We start from the raw sequence: 27,293 nt of genomic DNA, 5'->3' as shown, positions 1-27,293 counted from the left end.
AATTGCAGGATTCTCTTCGTTCTGTATGATAGACATTAAAGTTAGGTAAAAAAAATATCGATTGAAGACATCTCTGAAAAATGGAACAAAAGCTTGGGACTTCAAAGAAGAAACAAATTTCCCTATAATTTCGAGTGAAACTGTAAAGAATAACTCGAAACTTATCCCTGCACAATGTGGCCAAGATAACTTCAATATGACTAGAAGGAGGAGGTTATGTAGAGGGTTTTTCTTACATAAAACACCTAGAAGCCTGCAAATGTACTGAGCACAGGAAGAGTCATTGGAAATGAAGACGTTATAAATAAATTGTCGTAACCTCAGCAAGACACAGTTCCATCCACGATGCAATAACATTTTTAGAAAACTCAACCTAGTGTACTGTTAATTTAAAGCACCGGGTACTAGATATTCAATTAAATTATAGCTTCAGGCATTTAAATTATTTTTTGTAATGCGACTGTCCTTTTTCCCCGGGTAATTAATCCTCCTTTTGTGGAGAAGAAAATAATTTCGTGATAAAGTAAAAAAAAAAAAAGATAAAATGTGTGAGATAGTTAAGTTCGGTACTGCTGAATAACAATAAACCAATGGTTCAAGGAGGTTTTTCAAGTATTTTGATCAAACAGTCACCCTTTTCATTCACATTCATATTGAATGGGGTAAAGATCCGCATTGTGGGGTTTTACCCCATTTTGTGGGGCAAAACCCCGCAATTTTGTTTTCCCGCTAGATTGTAATTTTCTCAATTATTACTAATCAGACGTAGCTAAAATTTGGAAGATTATAGGTAACAACCCACGCAATGACTCTAATTTGGAAAAAATGGGAATATATGCCATTTATTGACCATGGTGGTATAAAAACTGAAAATCGCGGGGCTTTACCCTCACCTACCCTAAGTGTGAGGGCTGAGAAGCTGAGTTCGAAAAGATATGTAGTTGAAAATGGTAGCAACACATCAATAGCAAGAAAAGAGATAGTGGAATACTCATTTTTAATCAGCATACAAAATTCGTTCAGAGAGTCACTTCGCTCAACATTAGTTTAAGAGTACGGTCGCTCTTGAGGTCCATAAATTCTTCTTGCGGCTTCAAAGAAGGTCTTTGATGCATCCGCAGATGAAGAGTATGAATCGCGAATTCAGTCATACTGTTATATGTCAGTATTCCTGAAATAATGCTTAAACTTTTCCTGAAGTATGACTAAATGCTCTGCTACCACACTCAGTAGCTTTTGTTCCATGCCATTTCCTTCACATACCATGTTGACGGTCTGTTTGAACATGTCCGATGAGCCACGATCTACGTCTTCTCTCCACAGCTGAGTTTTTGATTTGAACCTATTTAGCTTGTCCATACATGTAAATCAATTTCTCTCCTTGTCCTTGCATTTTCCGATTCAATTCGTTAAGGTGTTTAAAAATGTCAGCCATGTACGCTAGTTTTGCCAGCCAATATTTGTCTTGCAACAAACTACTGCGTACTGCATTTCGTTTTTTAAAATCAAAAACTGCCGTACCTCATCCCTCAAGTCGAAAATTCTTGATAGTATCTTACCACATGAAAGCCAGCGAATCTCTGTATGAAGAAGTAGGGAGTGGTGATCTGCCCACAGTTCATCACAAAGTATACGGAGAAAAGGCGAGAATTAAGCGGCCTCGATTTCATGGAATTCACGACTTCAGCTCATCTGATAAGTTCTTTGCCATGAGAGCTTCATGAAGGAGGAAACAGTGTATGGTTTTAATTTCTAGTTTGCTAAGTCTCAGAACCGAGCTTTGAGAAACTACGATAAAATGAAATTAGTATCGGAACTGAAAAAGAGGAAAACAAAAGTTAAAGCTAGGGCTAAAATTCTGGGCGGGAGTCTCCCCTGCTTGGGGGAGGGGACGATACTCCCGTTTGCGAAAGATTTAGAAAAAATTCTGTATAATTAGTTAATTTCGTGGAAATTAGAATTCGTTTTCAAAAACTGAAAGTAATGGGATCACAAAAAGTTTAAAAGAGGTGGGGCAGCAAATCCCGCATCTCCCCTTGTTTGGTATGTCTTACTGCACATGATCGACAGGGTGAATTGAGAAGTTACAGAGCGATACAAACTCTATTCGGTCGTAACTTTAAAATAAAATGCATCAAGGCTCTTTATTTTTATATAACTACGAAAATAACGCGGCACACCGGGTTCCTTGTCGCGCCTCACCAGTGTGCCGCGGCACATAGGTTGCGAAGCCCTGGTGTAGAAAACATAACGTATCCTACACTAGCCTCAGGTTACTACAGAAGCTAGTTTTTGCATCACCCTTCTTGATGTTCGAGTTTTACTGTTCTAATGAATATTTACAAAAGGAAAAAAATATATATTTGAATGCACAAAAATCTATTAAAGTAGAATATTTATTATGAAGTGGAGTGGTATAAATAAATTGAAGTTTTAAACATCATAGGTGGTATTTATGTAAGGTTAAATAAATAATCGTACTATTTAATTTCAGTAAATCATGCCATTTCTACTAAGCGATATTTATGTTTACTATTAGTGGTATGCAGAGGCGGCGAGCATTTTTTTAGGAAGTTGAATACTATTTTAGGGTGTCTTGAGTGCTGAGTGACTGTGAAGGGGGGGGGGGGGGCTTCTGATGTTCTCTCGCGAAAATGTTTTGGAGTTGAAGTTTTAAAAACGCCGTTTTAGTAGAGGTTTGTCAACGTATGGGGAATGGAGAGGAGTTTCCAGGGTTGACCCCGTAATGTTTTTTTTTTTTGAATAAAGTTTAATTAAGAATAATAATAATAAAAACGAAGAAGTTTGGACTGTCTTTGGTAATGTAAGGGTGGGGAAGGCACTTTTCTTAAAAAGATCTTAAATTCATGTCTGAAAGACGAAAATTAAAGCCATCTTTAGCAAACTTAGAGCAAGGGGTTTGGGGTTCTCTCTCAGAAATTTTGCAAAGTTTAAAACATTTTTTAAACGTCTTTTAAACGTTAACTCAGACTTTCCTTATATTGACTTAAGGAGGAACGAAAGGGCTCAGAGGTTCTCCCAGTATTTTTTTGTTTTGAACTGATGAAATCTTATGAACTCAGTCTTGAACTTCCTCTGGGGACTTCAGAAAAAAATCTCCGGACTTTTTTTTCCAAATAGGAGTCTTAAAAACGCAGTTTCATGCTAATGGGGTTCTCTTCCTGAATTTTCTTCCCTCAAGCAGGAATCTTTATAACGCAAATTTAGGTCATTTTTGAATTTAAAAGAAGGAGTGAGTACTCTCGGGGATTTTGTCCCAGAAAATTTTCGAAATTGAAATTTTAAAACTGAAATCTTAAACAATATTTGGTGACGTTAATGTTCGGGTAATCTCACCCAGAATGTTTTGAAATTAAAATCTTAACGATGAGGCAATCTTCGATAATGAAAAAAGTGCGGTGGCAGCCCCCCTCCCCCCCCCCCGAATTGTCGCCACTGGTAATATGTGACTGTTACTCTTATAAACCTATGTTAGAAATAAATTTAATGAGCATTAAATTTCAGTGAATTTCTAATTTCATTCCTTTCTTCTTTTAATGTATCATAACTAAAGTAAAGCTTTTATTGTATGAGAATAATAAAAAAAAATAATTATGTAACTGTTTATTGTTACTTGAGTAATTACTTGATCAAATTTTAGGAAAACAACTACTGGTAAATTCATAAATATTATCTTAAAACTCTATTTTTAAATTGTATCGAAGATTTTGCCTTTTTGTCTTGCAGTTCGCAAAACTAATGAAGGTTTCTTTTTCTATTATAGGTGTTCTCTAGCTTAACACCATCTTCAAAATTCCGTTTATGGCTAACTTCTGAGGTCCATCCTAATTTCTCTCCTGTATTCCTCGAAATGTGTATTAAGGTCACTTATGAGGTATGGCTGACGAGTTATAGTTGTATTTGAAGATAAAACTAATAAGGAAAGAAACTATTTTTATTAAGCACTTTTATTATACTAGGCCTGATTGTCACGGAGAAATATGAGGCCTGTTTTTGCTTATATCTCTGCAATTAGACCACTTAGAGACTTCGGGATTTCACTAAATGATTTGTTTCATCTTAAAGTACAACTTAGAGCTGAAAAATAAAAATTCTAAAACAAAATTATTATTTCAGTTAGGATGGAAAACAGCAAATTTCATGTAATTTTCCTATTAAATGTTTAAATATAAAACCCATTGTTACAGATTTTGTTGCATTGCAACAGTAACGTTAAAAGCAGTTATAATGAAAATTTTGAATCAAGGCTGCTCTGAAGCAAGCATGAAATTAGCAAGCATCTCTACATAGTATAAAAAGAAGTCTCCAAAAAGCGTCTGTTTGTTTGAACTCGCAAAACTCGAGAACTACCCGGCCGATTTTGCTGAAATTTTCACACTTTGTTCCTTTAAGTCCTGAGAAGGGTTTGCAGACCAGTTCGAAAACAATTCGATGAGTAGTTCTTTTTTTATTCCAATTTAGGCCCAATTTTCACATAAATTCCCGAATATGGGGGTGAAAAATTACTCGCAAATAGTAATATTACATATCGTTGGAAAGGGAAGAATTTTCCTCGTTCTACGCAATTTGTTCCAATGCTCTAACTTAATTGCGGCGGGAGTTTTTTACGTTTTTAGCTCGAATTTTTTTAGGCTTAGCTGAAATTTAGGCACTTCTTTCTTCATTAAATCCATCAATAAAAAGTGAAGGAATTGTCCCACAGTTTTCTTTTTGACAGCATTGGATAGAGCTGCTTTTTTTGACTCCAGATCTAACTCGACCTAAGGTCGAAAGTTTAACCCTCTATCTCCATTAGAAAAAAGTTACAAGCGAATTAAATGAAGTTCAAAAATCTGTTCTCTATTCAAGTTATTAATCATTTTATTTTGCGTTTCCACGGTAACGCTTTTTGAATTCATTGCTTATTTCCATCTTTCTCATTTTCAATTCTTAAACTTATTTTATTTTGTGTTTCCATGGTTACGCATTTTAAATCCATCTTTCTCATTTTATTTTAATTTCTTAAAAGTATTTTAGTATCTGTCGTCATTGTTTGGCGAGAAAATTTTGCATGATGGTTTTTTTTTTTTCTTTCATTTAATCCTGGTTATTGAAGAAACTTCACTTGACACAATGGTTTTTTTCAAGGTAGACCGTGCAAAGTCGGTCAATGCAGCTAGTAAATCCTAAAGAGGAACAAGGATTAAATTTTAGTCCCAACTGCTTGAAGTTTTAGACACGTATATAAGTTTTTTCCCTTCTAGTACCGAGCATTTATCTGAAACGAGCTAATTTGTGCATCACATGACTTCCTTTTTACTCCAATTTAATGTCATTTCCCCATTACTGGCAATTTTAATGTGATTCAATAGTTTATTCTCTAAATATCACCAACAGTGGCCAAATTAAAACAGATTATTAAAAAAAATCGCCAAATTTTTCGCCAAGTTGGTGACAAACCTTTGCGACCAAAAGACTGGCGATATATCGCCAAGTGTCCGCCAAATTATAACACCACTTGAGTTTACATCAAAATTAACAATGATTTCCCCCCCCCCCCAAAAAGGGGCAAAGATCCCTTTAGAAGCACCCGAGTGCAACCAAAAGGGTGCACAACTAGACCCCACTAGGAGTCTACGTACCAAATTTCAACTTTCTAGGAACTTACCCGCTCTTGAGTTATGTGACATACATACGCACATACATACGTACATACAGACGTAGCGAGAAAATTCGTTGTAATTAACTCGGGAATCGTCATTATGGATAGTTCGCGTGTCTATACGTTCTTAGGCACTTATCCACGTGTGGTCGAGTCGAAAAAAAACAACTCAATATTCATTCGGGGGTCAGTAAAATTGAAATTAAGGTGATTTTTGAGTGAAAATTTTTTCGCGAATACAATACTTCCCTTTGTTGTAAAAGGAAGTAAAAATAAAGTGAAGTTTTGTGATGGTAAAATTATTCTATTTCTGAAATACAATTGCACTAAAAAGAATAAAATAACAGAATGTTTTAAAAATATTAAGCACTTTTCATAATGCACTCAGAAGGACAAAATAACTTTTCTGGGTCAGAAAGGACAATTGAAGAATTCCTGTAGTTTTTAAAAATTGCAAGAAAATAACACCACAAACGAAGAAAAGTGCTTTTCTAGTCCACTTCAAACCAATTTTTCCCAATAAGAAAAATATGCATGTTTCAACAATCAAAAGTTATGATTGAGAGCTAGATAAGAGAGAGAGAGAGAGAAATTCTCTTCATGATTTGAGCCGCACTTTTCTTCGTTTGTGGTGTCATTTTCTTGGAATTTTCGAAAACTACAGGAATTCTTCAATTGTTCTTCTGACCCAGAAAAGTTATTTTGTCCTTTTGAGTGCATTATGAAAAGTGCTTAGTATTTTTTTAAAATTCTGTTATTAACTATATTTTAAGACTTTACTTGGAAACATTTTCCGCTGTAAAATGTAGCGAATTTTAACTTAAATTTTGTACTTTATTTTTTTCCTTAACAACGATATTCATTGCAGACTTATAAATGTATTTGAACACTAAAAAGCACTTACTTTCGTGAATTGCACTTTTTGAGAAGAGAAAGATATAGCTGATTCCGCGAACTCAAAATTTTTGCGAACTTTATATGAACAGAGTCAATAGAACTGACAGTTCTCTTGCGACTTTCTGGTTTGTGTGGTGAGCTTTTTACAATGATGAAGAGGCTCCACTGTAGCTTTAAAAATTGCTATTTGCGGTATTTTCCTGAGAATTTGTGCTTTATTTACGTTGGTTTTCCACTTTAATCATATAGTACCACAAAGCCTATTATTTGATAATTTTTCATTTATTTATATACATTTATTTTTATTTTTCAGGCACCACCCGGAATTCGGCGGAACAATGATGCGAAGTTACGATTCGTGGTCTCCATCTTTCTTGTCAAAAGGAGGTAGCGCTCTTCGCTCGAAAACACTTTTCGTACTCGCGTGGTTCCACGCCCTTATCCAAGAAAGACGAACCTTATATCCCGCAGGTAAATGTCCTTTTTGCATGTACTACACTATGCACTATCGTTTAAAGAACATGTTTTGAATTTTTAATGAATTGTGCTTTTCTGAACGTTTAGGGGATGGACAAAGTTTTATGAGTTCAGTTCTGCTGATTTACGAGTAGCTACTGATGTCATTGACCGAATATGCGGGAGTTCAGGTAACATACTTATGATAAAGTTTTTGCACATGTTTTACATTTTTGAAAGTTCTTCGGATAATTTTGTTTAGATGAACCACAAAAATATTTTCCCCCGATAAATCTTTCTCTTGAGCTCCGATAAGAATTTAATTATTTATCAAATCGCGAACGTTAATTTAAGTTGAAGACTTATTTATTTTTACTTCATATTTTAAAACGTTTAGTTGGAATAGAACATTTTTTACTTCTACCGGAAAGTTAGGTTGAAAAAGCGATATCGTATCTCAACAGTGTCACTGAAATGAAATTGAATGTGTCGAAGCTCAGAATTCAGTGACTTTTTCCGAAAAAATCATATTGAACCACTTCGAAAAAGCCTGATCTCATATACGATTAAAAACTCAGCTCAGTGGTGCAACAGCCCGTGGGGGAGGGGGGGGGGGAGACCTACTGTGCTGATCTCAGTTTACGAAACCAAGGGCTCTGGAGTGCAAGACAGATGTTCCTGTTAGATGGTCAACCGAACTCGGAACTCCCGGGGTTTAGTTCCCATTTGATACTCATTTTATTGGACCTACCGAAAGAATGAAAAATGAAAAGCTAAGTCGACCGTGTGAAACCCGGGTCTGCGGCGTGGAAAAGCGAAGCGCTGTCACTGAGCCTCAGGACTTCTCATTTTTCAATTAACCGTCCAAAATAATAACGATTTTTTTTTTCATGATAAAGGCTATTTAACTTTTCTGTCACTTTTTTACATTAAAAGTTCTAGTTCTATTATTATACGATGGTATTATACTTCTCCCATAGATCAAGGCATCATGTGGGAACATGTACGAGGACTCTTTGAAACGGCTGTTTATGGGGGCAGGAATTGACGACTCATTTGATTTAAGAGTCCTCTCTTCCTATCTCAAAGAATTTTTCGACCAAAAGGACAATGACTGGACGAAAACTAGCTGGTGGAGCCCTTGTCATGCCTACATCTGTAGACTACAAGGTGAGGCCATAGCCAAACCTGTTTATTTAGATTATTTCACTATATTTTGAATGTTCAACGTTTTTCTGTTTGTGCATTTCGCAGTAAACCTGTGCAATAATTTGCAACCCGGAACCTTGGTTGTCTCAAAATTTGCCTATTTCACTTCATTTCTAAACCATGTTTCTTTATCAACATTTATCTATGTTTCGATGCAATAAAATTGGCAAGATGCTTGTCTTGAAATGAACTATTTAAAATGCTACGCTTAATCACTGGTGTAGTGAAAATTACTATTATTGATTCTATGCAGATTTGTTCAAACAATATACCTATTACTGTAATTGTTTCAAGAAAGGACTGTTCTCTTATAAGAGAATATTTTTAGAACCCCTGGTTGCCCCCTGCAGAACCCTGCCTGTCTCTCTGGGATCAGGTGTCGCTTAAGACAGTGCGAAAACTTAAAACCCAAAGCGGCCGGCCTTATGCTGAACGTTTTGAAGGTGATTTCAAGTTTAAGCCTCGATATGAAAATCGAACAGTTTCTTCCATCTTAGTAACTTTATTGAGAACAAGGGTTTCTCAACTCGCCTTGAACTCTGACAAGAAGTTTTCAAAACTGATACAAGTGAGAGCGTGCTCAAAGCATTGGCCTACGAAATCATTAACTATTGCTACGAGGAGGCATTGTTGCGGGTACATACTAGGGTTTTCCAATCCCGCACTGAATTCAGTCCTGCGGGATTTCGGGATTGAAATGAGCCAATCCCGCTGTATCCCGCTGGATTGACTGTGTTCTTCTAAAAATTAAATTTTTATGTCAAATAGAAAAAGGTTGTGCTTCTTAGGAAGGACTGCTTTTGTTACTTGAAATAAAAGTTTTCTTGAATTCCATGCAGCAAGTGTAAAGCACTTCAGATCTTAATTAGCAATTATCGTTTGGTAAGCAAAACTGTGCCGCTCGTATGGGATGGTAAAGGATTTTTGCTCTAAAAGTAAAGACCTTGATGAAAACACGTGCTGTGGCTCCACTGCAATTGGTTTTACTAAACTTAAATAATTATGGACATTTAGGAAAAGATCCTTATTAACTTCATTACCTTCTGAAATAGATTTTTTCTTTTCTTATTCTGGATTTTTGCTTAAGAACTGCTAATTTCGGACAAGCTCAATGTCTGTTGGATATGTATTTGCTGTATCCAATTTAACTTGCATTGATAATAATACCCTTGTTGCTACCTAACGTTGTTCATTGTATCAGTGTATTTGATTCATTGCAACAAGGGATGAATGCTGCAAGGACGTATCCCGGAAGTTTTCAAGGAAGCGGCGGTTAACTTTTTAGCTCTTACTTTTGACCTCTTACTACTTATCTGATTTGTATATTCTAGGGGGGGGGGGGGGCTACTTCAGCATTTTTGTCCAAAGAAACTAAAATACATAGATTTAGCCAAGGAATTTATCCAAAATTATTCCTTTCCTTTTCTGTTGAAAGAAGTACTTTAAAAATTGCGTTTTAGAACTTCAATTTCGTAATAACTCTGGGGGAATGTTCCGAAACCCTCTCCTACTAACATAATGGAAGCTAGTCTAAAACTACGCTTTTTGAAACTTCAGTTTCGAAAAATTATGAACTTATTATATCACAGAATTTATTATCATTGAACTTATCATTTCTCCTAACACTACCCGAGACGTCCACAATCGCGTCTTAGACTTTAATTTTGCAAAATGACCGGGAGAATGGCTTCCAAACTTCTTCCCTAAAAGCCACCAAAGGTTGTTTAAAATTTCCTTTTTGAAACTTCAATTCCGAAAAGTTTCTGGGCGGGAAATTTGAACCCTATTCATTTCTTAACGTCATCAAACAAGGCTTACACTTGGGAAGCTTACACTTTTCCGAATTGGAGTCCTAAAATGTAAAGGAGGACTCCAGCAACCTTACAATTTTAGGAATGTAAAGGACTCCTAAAATTGGAGTCCTTTACATTTTAGGACTTCAATTCGGAAAAATTGCTGGTGTAGGGTCCCTCAAGGGAGGGGCGATCGCTTCCATCGCATCTCCCTTGTATCCGTCCTTGGAATACTGCTTGATTTCATCATTTCAACAAGTCGCAGTCTCAGTAAAAATGTTTGAACAACTTCGCTAATTTTTCCTCTCACTTTATAGAAAAAATTCAAAAACATGAGCAGCTTAAATTACTCCATTGCCATGCTAGTCATCTTGTGTTTCATACAAGTTTCTGGCTCCCTTTTTAAAGTCGTGGGAATACAGGGTGCGGAGAAAGTTCCCACAATTTTATTAGATATTTCAATAGGCTGTAACTAACACATAATTCAACAAATCAACCAGTTAAAGCAATAAAAACTCTTTATTGAAACAATAATAATAACATTAAACAAAAAAAAAATATAACAATTGTTCAAAATTGGCTACTTGGGCTTCAATACATTTACAGAGCCGCAGTCTGAAATTGCCGACGATGCTCGCGCGCGCATCCACCGTTATCTCATTCCAGGCACGCCTCAGAGCCGTTTTGAGCATGTCGACCGTGGCGTATCGTTTTCCCGAGATTTTTCCTCCAAGATTGACCACACCGAGTAATACATCGGATTGTGGTCCGATGAGTTAGGAAGCCAAACATCCTTTCCCCAAAAACCTGGGAACAGATCTTCGCAGATGGCAATTGTCGTTCTGGCCGAATGCGCAGGAGCAGTCTTGTTGGAGTGTCTATCCATCTTGGCCAAAGTGTTCTGTTGCCCATGGTCTCAGTACATCGCATAGAACCCGCTGCTGATAGCTCGCAGCATTAATTTTGACGTTTCTGTCAATGAAAACAAGCGGCGTCTTCCCAGTGGCACAAATGCCAGCCCTGACTATTACGGAGCCTGGAAAGTGACTTGGTCCGATGATTTTTGCAGCAGCGGTCTTCTTCTGACCCTTCTTAAGCAGTTGGCGATGATTTTGACGGTTATGTGTGGGCTCGATGGTGAAGATCTTCTCATCGGTAAAGAGAACCTTCGAAAAGCGAGCACCAGCGGTCAAGCGAAGCATCCGTCGAGCTTTTATCAATCTTTCCTGCTTCATTGTGTCATTAAGGAAGTGGAGGTGATTGATCTTGTAAGAATGAAGTCCCAACTTGTTTTTCACGATGGTTCGGACGCTTTTTTCGCTGATCTCCAGTTCGTTGGCCATCTTTCGCATTGAGCGCTCTGGATTGCGATGCATGCGACAGCGGATCTTCTGCACATTCGCTGGAGTTGTTGCAGTGGTTGGACGACCACTCCGTGGACGATCGGCAGTCCCTCCAGTCTCCTTGTAGCGTTTCACAGCGTCATAGACTTTTACTCTTGAATCCAGTCGTTCGAATAATATCGGCTGTTTTCATTCCCTTCTTGTGTAATTTAACGACAGTAACACGCACATTTTCACGATTCATAGCTCACTAACACAATGAACTAACAAAGAACAAATGATTAAACCTCGAATACTTTTAATGCCAATAAACAATATGTGTCAAATAAATCGCCAACTTACGATTTTAACACCAAAAAAAAAAAAAAAAAGTTTTAAACAAAATTGTGGGAACTTTCTCCGCACCCTGTATATAAATGTCAAATTTTTCATTGCTTTCTTCTTTGGACCACGTGCACTTTTTGTAACTTAAAGGTTTTTGAGTTCATTACTAAAGCTTGCAGAAGTGCTCCAACATTGCATTCAGGCTACTCCAGCGGGTTTTGGAATATGTAATACACTTTCTCTTTTTTTCTAAAGGTTTTAAGCATTTACTCAATTGCTGAACGTATGAAAACTGAAATCTCGAATGAGAATATCAATTCATTCTGATAGAAAAATGCTCTATTTTTATTTTGTTCTTAAATGGTAAATCCATCGTTGATCACAAGGGCGTGCACAGAAAATTTGGGCCCGTCACAAATAACTTTTACGGGTCCCCCTCCATATTGTTTACCCCTATATTTCATCCCTGATTTTAAAAATGGGCCCCTTCAGGCTCGGGCCAACAGGTGTCCCCCCCCCCCCTGTACACACCCCTGGTTGATCATATGAGCATATGAGACACACAGTTTTTCTTGCACTTCTTGCTGATATACGAGGAGAAACTTCAACTTCAGGTGATGCTTGTGAAAATAGTCGTTTTGTTAGTGGCAAAAGCTGGAAAACATTTAAATAGAAAAAAAAGCCTGATTGAGAGCAAAATCCCGCGGGATCAATCCCGCTAATTATCCTGCGGGATTCGGGATTGGAAACCCTAGTACATACTGATGGCTCCTGAACGAATGTTTCCACCAATGCTGGGAATGGCGTCCACTGTGAGCTGTTCTCTCTCTCTACACCCCCATTGGACAATACGCAACCGCTTTTGATGATAAGGTGGCTGCTATCCACTGAGCCCTGCTACAATTACAGCCCCGTCATGGTGGTTTTTCAAAGATAATTTTCTTTTCCGACTCCAAGGCTTATCAGAAAAACCTTCAGGACTTCTTTTTTCAGGACATTTTAATCAAAAATAAACCATAGATAGAAAAAATTTTTAAAATACCGGAACGGCCCAGAAAGCGATCTGTGGTAATTTTTCGTCTTATTACTGGACATGTCTGCCTTCAAAACCGCCTTCACCGCATCAATGTCGAACTGGACACTGTCCTCTATGTAATCTTAAAAAGGATATGAACACGCAGCACCTCCGCAAATGTCCTGACCTGCTCTTTCTCGGACTTCAATTTTGGAGTGGTATTGGATGGCAAAAGCTGCCGAGTTAATAGATTTGCTGATATCACTTTTATTCTTATTCTATGTTTTCAGTTGTCTTATTACTTGCCATTGGAAATTAAGAGGAAATAAAACTATTAAAATGTATTTTGTAAGGTCGTTTTCCACTTTATTCTCGAAGCAAGGAAACTTTCACGTTGCGATTTTCATTAATCATTGTTTTTTAATGAGGCTTTTAATATCAAAACCAGTTTAACTCACTTTTTAAATCTTTTAAAGGGGAGACAAAAAAAAAAAAAAAATATTCACGGATTCAGCTGTTTTCCCATAAAAGACCGTGTTTTTTTTTTTTTTATCAGCTTTGTAGCGTAATAGTAGTAGCCAAACAGTGTCAAATTACGTTTTCTTTTTTTGAAAACTCATGGATGAAGCTTGTTTTGATATTAAACACCTGATATATCAATGTGTCACAATACCCTGCTGTGGGTCGATGCATCTGCCCCACTGCCACTGCACTGTAACAAATTTCGGAAACGTTTCTGGATATATCGGAAACGTTTCCGAAATAGTAGGAATCCTTCATCCAATAGCGAACTCCTCAATATTCAGAAAGCTTTTTATTATTTCAAGATATCTAGAAGCGGAAGTGATGACGCAACGCTTCGAAACCTATTTCATCCTTCCAACCAGGCGCCAATGAGTCGGAAATAACGAGAACTTCTTTTTTTCTTATCTATGGTTGCTGCAGTCAGCAACTGTTTAGCATTGGATTGCTTGTTATTTCATGTCTAGAGAGTAGTAAAATGTGTCGAAACTAATTTTACGCCTTTGCATTTTGGACTGCCCTTGATTTTTTAGACGATGTACGCAGCTATTAAGTTAGTTAATAACCATTTGCTTCTTTACAATTTCCAATGCGATCATAATTAGATATATATTGTGTGTTCAAGCGTGAATAGTTTCAACACCCGTGTTTATACTTAATGAAAAGAAACCCTTTGGATTACTTATTCAGTTGTAATGGAGGTACTTAGATTTTCTTCCGCTCATGTTCACTTGTAAGTATTAATGAATATTTTAAAACATGTTGTTATATACATTTATATTTTTGTTGATTTGCATTTGATGAGGCTCCAATTCTAACTGTTTTTGGGTTTATCGAATTAATTTAAAGTTATCCTACATACCTATGTGCGCGGTGTACTATTTGTTGTAACCAACTGAAACTGATTAATTACGCAAAAGAAGTAAGATTTATATTTGAGAAGCAATCACAGAAAAGTTATTTCGAAATACTTGGTTGTACATACATTTTGGTTCAAAAAGAAAAAAAAACAATTGTTTAATTCATTAGAAATATGGTAATGCAAATATTTTCTAGTATTGTAATATGCTTCACAAAAAATGTGGCGGTAAAATTTATCTTTTTTTATTATAATTTATTCATTCATTTAAAAATATTTATACCATTAGAAAATGACCATGTTATCTATTAGTAAGAACATAGTTATGAAATTAATTCATCTGCTTATTCATTTTGTTAAATGTGGTTAACAATAAAAAAATTCCTTGACATTAGTTCCGAAAATAACATTTCCTTCGTGGATATACTAGTTTAATGTAGGACAGTCAGGAGGAATGAGTCAGTGGCAAAAATGGAACAGCTGCATTTACATGCTGAAATAAAAAGTAATATTATTTCATGTCATCGTTTTAAAAGTGATCAGTTTTTAAATACTATGTTATTAATATGCAATGCACATATGGTGAGAGACTGTGCCATTGACATTTTCAAGGGGTTGCTTTTTTTAAGGTGGGGGGCGCTTTATATCATTTTATGGGTGCACCATCACTCTTATGGTGTGGGGGGGGGGGACTCTCGTATATATGAAATGGAATAATCATGTAATAGAGTTCAATGTTTTAATAAATAAAATATATAATGCATTTTGCGCACACTCTAAAAATAAAATCAGTAACCTATTTTGATTAAGTATCTATATTTGTGATAAACTGGAAAAGGGCAAGAACAGAAGAATAAACCCGAATGGTTCCAGCAGGGGGACTTTGGTGTCATATTTAAATTCATCAATTTCTCTGTTGGTACTTTTCGGTACACTTTGTTCGTCAAAGAAATTGACTTGACGTGAACGAATTTCGGAACGCAAAGTGTAGGTAAGTTCTGTCAAATTTTATCCGAAAATAAAAGCTATCAAGTTTGATACAAGATATGTTTTTAAGTTCTGCATTAAAAATACAATATGTTGATAATTTTGTCTTGAAAATATTGAGAGAAAAACTGAAGTTTAATATTATTTAACAAACAATCCCACTTTTGAGAAAGTACTCCCCTTCCCTCCCCCGACGATTTTGTGATTATGAATGAAACTACTATATTATTTCATAAATTTTCAAAAATTTATAACTGTGCATATGTTATGCTGTTAACCATGCTATTTGTCATTAGAAATTCAGAAAAAAAAAAATCCACGAATGATTCTAAAATTGCTTGTTTCATTGCTCTTAGATATGAAAGAATTGAAACTGATATGGCATGCAATACTATAGTAAAGAATTATTTTTTAGAAAAAATCACGGAAAAAGGATTCCAAATTCTCAGAAACGTTTTTGAAAATTGTTTGGAGAATTCCGAAATATTCGGAAACGTTTTCGAAACTTTCATGAACCACAGCTGCACAGAATACTCAGAAACATTTCTGGAAATTACGGAAAGAGGATTCCGAAATACTCAGAAACGTTTCTGAAAATTACAGAAAGAGGATTCCGAAATACTCAGACACGTTTCCGGACATTACAGAAAGAGAATTCCGAAATACTCAGAAACGTTTTTGAAAATTTCATGAACCGCAGCTGCACGATATACTCAGAAACGTTTCCGAATTTTTTTTAGTTTGTGATCAGATGCATTAACCCCAAAGCAACCCACGACTTTACGCTAATAGACCACTGTTGTCGTTTATTTATGAGCTCGTGATGGGGGTCTTTCAGGAGCATTTGCAGGCTGTGCGCAGTTTGCCAGATTCTGACGATCCGGAATTATTCGGACTGCCTCGCAATATCGAACGGTCAGCTCAGTGTAACGCTAGTCGACGGATGATCGAGCAATTGAAGAAACTGCTGAGGCCTACTGAGATCGCCGACAGATTCGATGTCCGCCGGTGGAATGCGGAACTTTCTCCAATATTGGTCCTCTGGAAAAAACTCAACCAGGTATTTTTCCAATTGTTTTTACCTCGTACACACCTTAGTGGTTGGAACATTAAACGATAAAAAAATTTAATTTCTAAATATAGTATTTTCTACAATGTTGTATTAAACTCTACTCTTGTCCTTGAGCTATTTAAACAGTCTTTGTAAAATTAATCTTAATTTTGTAAGCTTCTTTAAAAATTAATTCCTCAGTATTTTATTATATTTTTAATTTTATTCCTTGTCGTACTTTTCAGTTTTTTGAAATCTATATATCTATAGATACAAATTGATTAACTTTTTAAAATTTAAATCCTAACATTTCGAAAGTTATCACAGCAGTATTATTTTTTAAGAACGACTATCTTACATAATTAAAAACTGAGCGTATGTATGTATCTACCTATCTATATCAGAGTTAACTTCTCTTGAACGCTAGTGAATTGACCATCGAACCAGGTATCAATAGATTCGTAATTTTCTCATCGTTATGTTTGGCTATTTTAAATAATACTCTGATAATAATTAGCAGAGATATCAATTAAAAGCTATTAATTGTAATACTTAGATTTCTGCATAAAATTCCTATTTTTCGAAGGCTTCCCCCCATTTAAATTATTATTCAGTACTTCATCTCAACTTTCCGTAACAATGATTTTATTAAAATTTGTGGCGTGAAGAAAATAATTGAGAAGAAAGATCTGTTGCTATTTTTAACTCGAATATGAACAAATAAAATTCTGGCTTTTGTTTTGAGATTTTACCTGTAATTGGGGGACTTAAATGTTTCCTTTTCGGTTAATTTTCCGCAATCTGCCGCAAAATTTTATTTTTTTTATTATTTTTTTTTCTGTTCAAGCCTGCTTGTTGAACTGACGTCACTTGACATAACTTTTATTTTCGAAGTAGACCGTGCAAAGCCGGCCGACGCGGCTAGTTTGCACGTAAAGGTCGACATGAATGAAAATCTTTCTCTGAATGACTGAGCGTGTGGCTGGACTGGCTGGGCTGAATGCAGTTGCTGGTTAAAAGTGGCAGTTAGGCAATGTAAACTTTAGGTGGTTTTCTCAAACTTAGTTCTTGGATTTAAGAATGAAATACAGTGAACATATTCTTGAATTTTTTTCATGCATTTAAATCAAAAAACTTGTTTCATGCTCTTGATAGAGGCATATAGTAGTGTTTGATTTTGGTAGAGGAAGGATACATAATGAACTTTTATGTATTTAAAGAAAAAAAAAGTCCGAAATATCAATCAGTGAAGATAGTTTTCACCTTGGGTTGGCTTTGTATATCTTACTGTTTATATGTACATTAAAGTTATCACTGTACCTGAAGATCATGTCAAAAAAAAAAAAAAAAAAGAAAACTTTTGTTGCTAAATTTTTTCTAAATTATTTCCTTTCCTTGTAACTTTTCATCATAGGGTTCACAACTGATCCATCTGCAGCTTCAAGGTTCTAATGACGAGGGTGGTGGTGAAGATGAAGATACACCACCTGTATTATCTTTTATTCGTCAAGAGTATCGGTCTGGTGTACGGTTGTTGCAAACTGTCCATGCTTCCCTTGCTTCGATTAGCAAGGTCATTCGGGGAGCCATTCTGCTTACTGATGAAATCCATCGATTGGCTACATCACTTCTCAAGCACGAGGTACTGTGTACTAGTTGTTACTGGTATATATTACATGTTGTTCTCCCTGATAGGGCACAGGTGTTAGAAAGAAGTGATAAAGTTGCATAATATTAAGAGAAGTACTGTAAAACTTATCGGAAATTACCACCTTCGCTTTCAAGAAAATTCGGTCGTCATAAGAGATTATTCGGGGGTTGCTTGGAGATGGATTTAAGGTCTGATTACTGAAAAGGCTGAGGAAATTTGGGCTTATCCCAATTCTCAGAGTGCCCAATGATGACTGAAAAACTTGAATCAAAAACTTATTTTTCTGTCTTTAACTATATTTTTTAAGAAAATGAAAACTTTAAAAATTGGTTCAATGAAATTTTTTTGAAGAATAAAAAAATGAGGACAGATAGTGAGAAATTTCATAAAATGTAATCTGCAGAAATGTTTTCAAGTGTAAGCTTTGGCCCAACTTTGTTACAATATACTGTTATAGTTATAACATTATGTACTGTCGAAACGTACAGTACGCGAAACACCAAAACACATACCCAAGATCACATTAATTACAATTCTTTAAAGAAAGAAACAGCTTTATTCTTACTCGGTGGCATGGTTAAGATGCAGCATTATAACACAAATACAATTGCAAGAATAGTGCTTTTAAAAGAATTTAAAACTACTCCTTGATCAAATACTAACTCTAAAAATAACCCCCAATAAAAGTTAAAATACATTAGTTATCACACGGCCAGAGTTTCCGCCTATATATATTTACAAAAGCACCAAGTCCAAATAACTCTCTGCTTAAAATTAACTAATATGAAATTTGCATTTCACACACATTAAAATAACCTCAGCCTATGACAACATAATACCACAATTTGCACAAATTAAAAAGTTCTTATGTAATACATTAAAACATTACTTCACAGGGGTTGAATTCTACGACGAGGCATCAAACACTAAAAATCTCACACGATGTACAAAAGGCACCAATTCGACCTTGCTTCAAAGATCTAGCGTAGGCTGAATGATTTGAGGATTTGCCCGCTGCCGGTAGCTCCGAACTCCGATTCCTGCTACTATTTTCACGGGACACAAGACTTACAATTTCCAACCATCCGATGCGTTCATTAGCTCCCAGGTCTGGTCCATGGGGCCTCTACTTCCGACACAGCGATGAATTTAGTCTGGCAGAAGAATCTGATAGTTTCTTGGTTCACTTATGTGATGCCGAGACTTCACATCTTAGCGAGGAACATTTATCTGCACTTAACCCTTCCAAAGGGCCATTTTTACATTCACTATTTGAACGAAACTCGAGAAGCCGTTTCAGCCACGCACGCAAGGCGAGATGATATGCGTAAAAAAAAGGAAACTTTAGCTCTTTCGTACTGCCCTATATCCATTGCGTCATTTCCAACTGTTGCCACTACGCTTTTGGGCAGTACAATTACATTAGTTCTGTGTGGAGGGCATTGTGAGACGACGGTAAGTCTGATGCATCAGCTAGTCATAGAATTTCAATGCAATCATGCATGATGTGCAAAATTTATATAATGTCTACAGGAGCAGGGAGGAGCGGGCTTTATTTAGAATTCTGCTTGACTACTTTTGGAAATAATATATGCACGAGTTTTGTTTCAATGTATGCAGAATTCAGAAAGCAAATTCTCCACAAGAAAGCTCGGGGGAGGACTGGAGGGGGGGGGGTTGAAATGAGGCTAAAGCCTTGGTTTCCTAGAAGCGAATCGCCGATCTTCGACGTCGCTCATCGACGTAACGCTGAAATCAAAGTCAAGTGGATTCCGACGTGACCACTCAGAACGCCGAATTGGCTCGGGCGCGCATGAGCAGAAGAATCAAGTTTTCGCCTCGGCGAGGAACGACGCCGACGCTAAGCGTGTTCGCTTCTAGGAAACCAATGCTTAAGCTTTCCTAAACTCCAGTGGTTAATCGGACCCTGGACGAGTCGACATTAGTATGCTTTAACAACTTAAATAAATGTTTACTTTCTAATCTTAATTCATTGAGATCTATACAAATAACCTAAAATTGGAACATTTTTTCTTTCTGGTGTTTGTCAAATCACATATGCTACAGACCAAAGAATTTGTTTGACAAGACGTTCTGTTTCAATTATTGCTTTTTTTCTCTCTCTCTCTCTCTCTCTGAAGACTCCTATGGCTTGGCAGCGTCGTTGGGAAGGACCCGAGGACCCACTTTCCTATTTACGGGCCACTGTGCGCCGTGCGACAGCCCTGGCTCAAAATTGGCTTCCCGAGGCGGAAGCCGGTGATTTATTACAGAGCGGTCTCGATCTCTCCCATCTTTTTCACCCAGATACCTTTCTCAATGCTCTACGGCAGCAGACTGCGAGGCAAGTATTAAGTATTTTTCGGGATTCATTATTATAACCAAAAGTTCTTTGATGGGCAATTCTATTTTAATAGGCGTATCAATAATTGTGCGAAACAACCTACAAAGAGTACACTTGCGTTACATCCATGTGTTTCATTGCATGAATTTTGGGATGAATATAGACTCGATTTCTGCACCGTTCGGCATCGCAAATGCAACACCAAGAATGCGTGTTCAGAAATTTATGCAAATTTCAGGGTAGACGCACGTCACTGAGTTAGGCAAATGATGTGAAATGCACAGCTCTCCAACGCATGTGAAGTAAGATGTAAAAGAAGGAACTTATAGAATGGGTAATATTCGTGCCGTTATTTCTGCCAGACGAATCATCGAAGAAATACTGTAGAAACACTTATTTTCGCGAGCTGTAATTTTCGCAAATTTTATGTGAACAAAACAGAAAGTCGAAAGAAAGAAACAAACTTCGCGAAGCTTAACTTTCTGCGATTACGAAGAGCTTGCGAAAATAAGAAATTTTACAGCAATTAAAGGATCTGGGAAAGCAGCAACTTCCGTCAGATTTTCTCAAAATAGATCGCTCGATATAATGCAGTCCCTCATAAGAAAACATTTGACGTACAGTCTGACCACCGATGAGATGGAAAGACGAACATCCGATTTACGGGCGGAAATGGACGCATCTATTAAGTGCCAGCTTTTGCAGATGTGTATGTAAGCCTCTAAATTGATCAGAGTCACATCAAAATGAGCGAACCGCACGCATCAAATGTTTACTTTCCCCCCTTATTCTGATTGACTCGTCCTTACTGAACGTTTGCCAATTCCATAGTATCCGTGGGCAGACTGTAACATGATTTTGTTCAAATCTATAGTATTGTAAGTATAAAATTATAAGAGGAAAAGCATAACCGCAGAAGATTGAAATCATTTTGTGAATTTATATGAATCAAAAGAATTTCTTTCTTCTTGGACACTTGTTCATATTTTATTTATTTATTTTATGTGGAAAGTAATATTTCTTGATGTTGCAGAGAATGCAAAGTGTCCATGGATAATTTAAAATTTGTCTGCAACTGGAAAGGAAAGATCTCCCAGTCCAAGATCAGCGTCACAATCACTGGCATCTACTTGGAAGGGTGCCTTTTCGACGGACACCAACTTTCGGAGTGCCAACATGATTCTGCGGTTGTGTCTTTAGTACCAACTTTTGCCGCTGCATGGATACCGAAAGTAATACTTCAAGCTTTGTTTTTTGCATGTAGCTTTATTTTTTAAACTAAGTTATTCTTGATGCTTAAAAATAAGTTTCATATTTACACATAAATATATTTTTAACTGCTTATTCAGTTCAAGTGTTATATTTTCACCAAGGTATAAAAAACTGACTTAATAAAAAACTCAAAATACTTTGCAAAACATAGAAAAATATCTACTAGTTTTGCATTAAAATAATCACTGCAGCTATTCGTCAAGCTATTGACTGCTATTGAAAAGAGACATTATAAAAATAGTAATAATATTTTGTGGTGGATTTTTCTCAATTTAGCTGAAGGGGTTTTTATTTGAAATTTGAAGTTCATTTTAATCTGAAGACCTCTTAACATTACTTCATGATCGGTATTTTTTGCTGGAAATAATTCGTTTTTGTGCCCTAGACCAAACCAATAACAGTACCGTATATATTATGCAAAAACAACTGTAACTTAAGCATTTAAATCTACGAATTATTAATGAGGGGTGAGGACTAAAGCTTTTAACTTCATATTTAGATCGCTAATTAAATAAGTTTTTTAACCCGTCTCTAATAAAGTACCTTAGGTAATTAACCACAGGCGCTGGAACCGATAACTGCCATACCAAGGTAAAGGATACCTTTACTGTCAACAATTTTCACCTCGTTTGCAATAATTGCTAAAATTTTACCATGTCATACCAAGTCCAAGAAAGTTCCGGCACTTCTGTAATTAACAACATAAAACTTTCAAATGGAATTGATGCCATCATAATTGATTTGTGCTTTAATTTTCATCATAATTGTGTTCATCACTTTTTCCCTGGTACGTTTTTGTTTATAAAATGTTGATTTTAACGCTAGTCAAAACATCCCTAGGATAAGGTTAAACTGACTGCTCATGCTATTCGAAGAGATTCTTTCACCATTAGTTTGAGGGAGAGAGAGAAGGATTGCCAACGTTGTACAGGGCTTCACAGCTTGACATCGCTTTTAAAGATGATGAGATTCATTTTACTTACGTACTTTTTTACTCTACTTTCACTCCCAGAAATGTAAAAAAGTAATAAAAAGTAGAATGAAATTTAAAAGTGAACTTATCAGCAGATCACCGTAAAAGTAAAAAATTGCATGATTTTTCCTTTCAGCTAACTTTACCAATTTATGTCTCACTCTTACATTTATAATGGACTTTCCTCAAAGAGTTTTTTTAATTGAGAAGAAAACAAGTGTTTGAATAATTTGAACAATTTTTCCTCCTTCCAGGATTTTCCCTCTTCGTACCGGGAAGACGAGATGATATCTATGCCCATTTACTTCACTTCCGATCGTGAGCGAATTGTCACTTGCATCAGTTTACCATGTGGGGGAGAGCAAGATCGATGGGTGCAATCTGGGGCTGCACTCTTTCTCAAAAACAGCTGAAGCTTTGTTCCGAAGCAAGTTGTTTGTGTTAAGCTTCCAGAAGCACCAACTTTTCATCAGTCTGGTTTCAAGTCTTCTATCAGCAGCAAAACAATTTTTAGAGATCCATTATCTTCACTGAAGAACATCACACTTTCCTAGAGACTTGGAGCAGAAATCGGACTGTGACAAAAACTACTCAAGTAGTCAAGTACTCTGTGATCTATGTAATTACGAGTGATAGTGAAGAAGCTAATTGCACAGCTTGGGAAAACAAAACAGGATCAAAGTTTTTTTCTGTAATTTCACTTGCACACTCATGAAATTATAAAAAGGCAAAAGCAACTCTTCGACACAGTCACTCCTAGGAAGAGTTTCCGACCAACGTTCGATAACCAAACGCGGATCTACAGGAAGAGGAGAGTCATTATCTCTCCCTTAACGAGACTATTTCAAAAAATCCATTAAAATATGAAAATTCTGCCAAGTAAATAAATTAGATCACAAAAAAAATTCCATTAAATACGTTAATACACCAAAATTTTGCAAATTAATTGAGTTATTAGATAATTGTATATGATTAAATAGTGAAATAATATTATTGGTAAAAGTTTACTGCATTAGAATAACGCTATAAATATGGTAATTTTATTTTCCTTATTTTCGAAGATAGGTATTATTTTAAATGCTTGCAGTTTTAAACCGAACTTTATTTTATTTTATTTATTTATTTATTTATTTATTTATTTTTTTTTTTTTGCCAAAAAGGGGCTGAATTTCAACACATAAATCAAGGTTGTGCGATTATTTTTGTGCAAGTTTTCCAATGAAATTAAAAATGATCATGAGACTGGTATTTATTAATCGCGATTAAACGACATTTGCCAGGGAAGTGATCTCAGTATTTGATCTCATCTTGGTTGTTCAAAAAAAAAAAGGGGGGGGGGAGCTTGGACGCGCTCCTGTCACTTTCGGACATGGTCACGAGTGATTAGTCGCAAGCTAAAAACCATGGAACAGCTGCTAGTCACACTGCGTTGTCTAAAATGTTGCTGTTTAGTTTTAAAAAAAAATACAAAATCCCTTTTTTCAAGAGTTTTTTTTACAAAGGAATAAACTTTTTAACCAAACAACACTTCACAAATTACACTTGAATTCAACTGTGATCTTTTGAATACAAAAAATCTGATAATATGGTATAGTTCGTTGTATTTATGGAAAGAATTGAATCAATTTTAGACATTTATATGTAGAAATCCAGCTACTTAATCTTATTCACATATACACACACAACATTGAAAAGAGTACTCAACTATGCTAGTCAAAACTGAAATATTTTGAATAAAGTAAATTATTTTCTACAGTTGTTGAATTTTCTTTACCTTTTATCCTTAATTTTTGTTTCTTTGTTAAAACCAATTTATTGAAATCATTTTGAAGGAAGGCACAAATTCCTGGAAGCACAACATTTTATGAAATGACATTGAATCACTATGAGCAGTTGTATAAAGTTTTCTTAAGGCATTTTTGTTATGATTATAAGCATGTTAAGTATAAAAAGTAGCAATTTTAAATCGAAAGAAATTTCATGTTTTTGTTCCTATCTCAGACCTGAAACTCCAACAAAAAAAGCGAAATGGAATGTGTTAAAAGGGCAATATTACAATTACTGCCTTAGAGTGAGCATAGAAGCATTTAAAAAAATAAACCACTAATTTGTTGCGAAACAAATCAGAAAAGACTTTCACAGAGGTTTATAAAAATTTCCAAAATTTTAATGTTGGTTTTAGTATTGAATGACTACATGTTTCTTGATAACATCCTGACCTGACTGAAAGTAAAGCCACGGAAAGATGGCGGATGACCTTGAAGCGGAAACATCATTTGTAATAAATAGTAGAATCAGCCAGAAAGCGGCGAGTACTGTCCCCCTCCGAGAAGTTGAGCTATGGTCTTGAGCAAGTCCACTTCTTTCAAGGAAGCGCAATCAGTAAGAAGAGGAATTGTTAGGCGCAGACTTGGGCTACCAATTGCAACCCTTTTAATGGCGAGAAAATCCTGTATCGCTTGCTACTTCTTACCTGATACCAGAATAGTAGTTGTTCGCCAAATGGGCGATAACACTGCAAACTAAATCCGCAAATTCTTAAGCCGTTTTCCCTCATTCTTAATTAAACTAATGGAATCGTTTAATCGGTCGGGCAGCGGGGCTCAACTTACTAGAGGTGGACAGTAGTAAGAGGTAGTGGAGGAGCAAACGGTCGAATTTTAGCTTCGATGCGATTTTTGTGATACAATTATGGGAATTAGCTTTTCTGAAAAGTATTGGCACGAGGAAAACTAATTTGAATGTTGCCTACCTCGAAAATGGTGCAGGGGGAGGGGGCAAGGGGTGTGGTTATAACTGTGCTGGAAGCAAGTGGTTTTCCGTTCAATTTTTGTGATATAATTACTCTCCTTCTCGCTGATCCTATCTATTACAAAATAATAACAAACATCCTATTAAAAATGATGTTTCCTCTTCAAAGCCATCCACAATTTCTCCTTGGTCAAGCATTAGCAGCATAAATATTTAAAATGCGTAAACAGACACACTCATTCAGGTGGTTTATTTGTCGGAACAGACCGGCGACTTTCCACATAGACACCATGCGTGGCCATGTGTTTCCTGTACCCTTTCTTTAGTCCTAGCCCACAAATGTCGCACGCGTACGGCTTCTCTCCTGTATGCACCATATAATGCCTGCGCAGTTCGTGCTTTGAGAGAAACCGTCTGCCGCACATCGTACAACCAAATTTTCTATCGTTACTGTGGCCTAATTTATGGCGGCTCAGGCTGTTGGCACTGGACATGGTTTTGCCGCAAATGTCACACGATGGGCGTGTTCGCTCAGAATGCATCAGGTAGAAGTGCTTCTTGGCATCAGCTATCCGCAGGAACTTCTTGCTGCACACCTGTAAGATTGAAAGAGCTCCAATAACATATATTGTCCGTTTACCAGAAGAAGGCACTTGGCTCCGCCTTCGTCACGTGGTATCGGGGGCGCCCCGATGGGAGGTCACTTGTGACTTCCCAAAAAATTTCTCTATTTGGCAAATTTGGTCCGACAATTCGGAAAAATTCCCATAGTTTAGCAACATTTGGTGTTCTATTTGGCAAAATGATCATCAATCGGCAAAATTTGTAGTTCAATGCAGCAAATCGAGAATCCCCCTTCCCTTCCATTTAAGTTCGGGGCTCCCCTGCATCGTATCTGATTATTCTATTTCGCTGCTTTCGGCAGAAAGCATATTCGGATCATAGCATTTGGCCGTAAAAGCAGGAATTTTTTTTTTTTTTAATTTAAGAATAACGAAAGTAACAGCAGACAAGTGAAGCAAGCAAGCAAATGACGTAAAGGACACGAAGAGTTTTTTGCACATTTAAATGCGTGACAAAGTTAAGGTTGCCTCTTTTACAAGCACCGGGGATGTGTTTACCGATCGCTAAAACTGAACTCTATGTTCATGAAGGCAGGGCAAAATGCAATTTCGTTGTGAATGCACAATAGTGCTCGTTCTATTACTTTCCCCCGTTCTTTTCAATTCTGAACATGTCAGTGGAAATTCGCATGTGTCAAAATCAAAATATTTTGGTGAGTTTTTTGAATTCTAATAAATAGAAGTTTTAAAAAGTGAGAAAAATAATGCATTTGTTATAAATTTATCTAAAAATATTGAAATCAATAACTAACTGAGTTATAAAAATTCTTGAAATCATCAATCATCATGTACCTTTTCTGTTTCTGATTCCAACTGGGATTACTAAATATGCATCAACTAATTTCAGTATCTTTTTACTTTGAATATATGTGTTTTAAAAAGTGCACAAATCAGGGATGAACAGACCAAAAAATCCTGAAAAGTGCTTCATGTACGTAAAACAGGAAAACAGCAGGGCTGTTTTCATTAAAAGTCAAAAAAAAAAAAAAAAAGTTGCGCCCCCCCTTTTCCATACGTTTCTAAATTCATAATATCCCTAATAGAAAGGTGTGTTTTTTCATGTTCGTGAACAAATTACAGGAATTATTCAGAAACTTTTGTTGAAGTCAAAAGTTTTGTTGAAAGCCCTCAGACAGAATATTATTTCGAAGCATCTTTGGTTGGAAATGGTAATTAATGATTGAACTTCTTTTGTTTATCGGCACTCTCTTGCTCGCGATCGTTTATGCATACCCATTTGCAAAGAATTAATTACTCCATATGAATCCTACTACAAGATGACGCAACCATACACTCTTTTCGACGGTAACGATTGTAGTCATCCGACTAAGGAACTGGAACTTTTTGGCAATTACCATTTGACAAACCCGATGACATAACAATGGACAATGTGTGTGTCGAATGACAATGAAGTTCTTTCGCCTTTCTCTACATTGTAATATGTGTTGAACTTAGTTGTAAATAGTTTTCCTTCGCTCTAGAATTAAATGCTTATCAAATCCAAACCACTTATGTCGTTAGTTTCATGAAAATTACACTCAGGAACATTAAAAATAGCGTT

At 36.2% G+C, this 27,293-nt stretch overlaps 2 protein-coding genes across 2 annotated transcripts in view; one reads left to right on the top strand and one right to left on the bottom strand.

The window, feature by feature from the left end:
- Positions 1–22,778, top strand: part of LOC129235279 (cytoplasmic dynein 2 heavy chain 1-like) — a 288,399-nt gene extending 265,621 nt beyond the window's left edge. Inside the window, 12 exon segments of the mRNA XM_054868999.1 lie at positions 3,785–3,895; positions 6,873–6,896; positions 6,898–7,049; positions 7,124–7,206; positions 7,996–8,057; positions 8,059–8,121; positions 8,123–8,185; positions 15,906–16,127; positions 17,533–17,760; positions 19,911–20,113; positions 21,147–21,345; positions 22,613–22,778. Coding sequence (XP_054724974.1) covers positions 3,785–3,895; positions 6,873–6,896; positions 6,898–7,049; positions 7,124–7,206; positions 7,996–8,057; positions 8,059–8,121; positions 8,123–8,185; positions 15,906–16,127; positions 17,533–17,760; positions 19,911–20,113; positions 21,147–21,345; positions 22,613–22,771 — 1,569 coding nt within the window. The 3' untranslated portion in view covers positions 22,772–22,778.
- Positions 22,779–24,418: 1,640 nt separating this feature from the next.
- The window catches only part of LOC129235280 (zinc finger protein 728-like), a 37,509-nt gene continuing 34,634 nt past the window's right edge, over positions 24,419–27,293 (bottom strand). Inside the window, exon 4 of the mRNA XM_054869000.1 lies at positions 24,419–25,705. Coding sequence (XP_054724975.1) covers positions 25,346–25,705 — 360 coding nt within the window. The 3' untranslated portion in view covers positions 24,419–25,345. The remainder of the gene's footprint in view (positions 25,706–27,293) is intronic.

This window comes from Uloborus diversus, chromosome 2 (assembly GCF_026930045.1).
Source record: "Uloborus diversus isolate 005 chromosome 2, Udiv.v.3.1, whole genome shotgun sequence".
Taxonomy (NCBI): Eukaryota; Metazoa; Arthropoda; class Arachnida; order Araneae; family Uloboridae; genus Uloborus; species Uloborus diversus.
The sequence above is the reverse complement of the archived record's forward strand: the minus strand, read 5'-3'. Positions and strand labels throughout refer to the sequence as shown.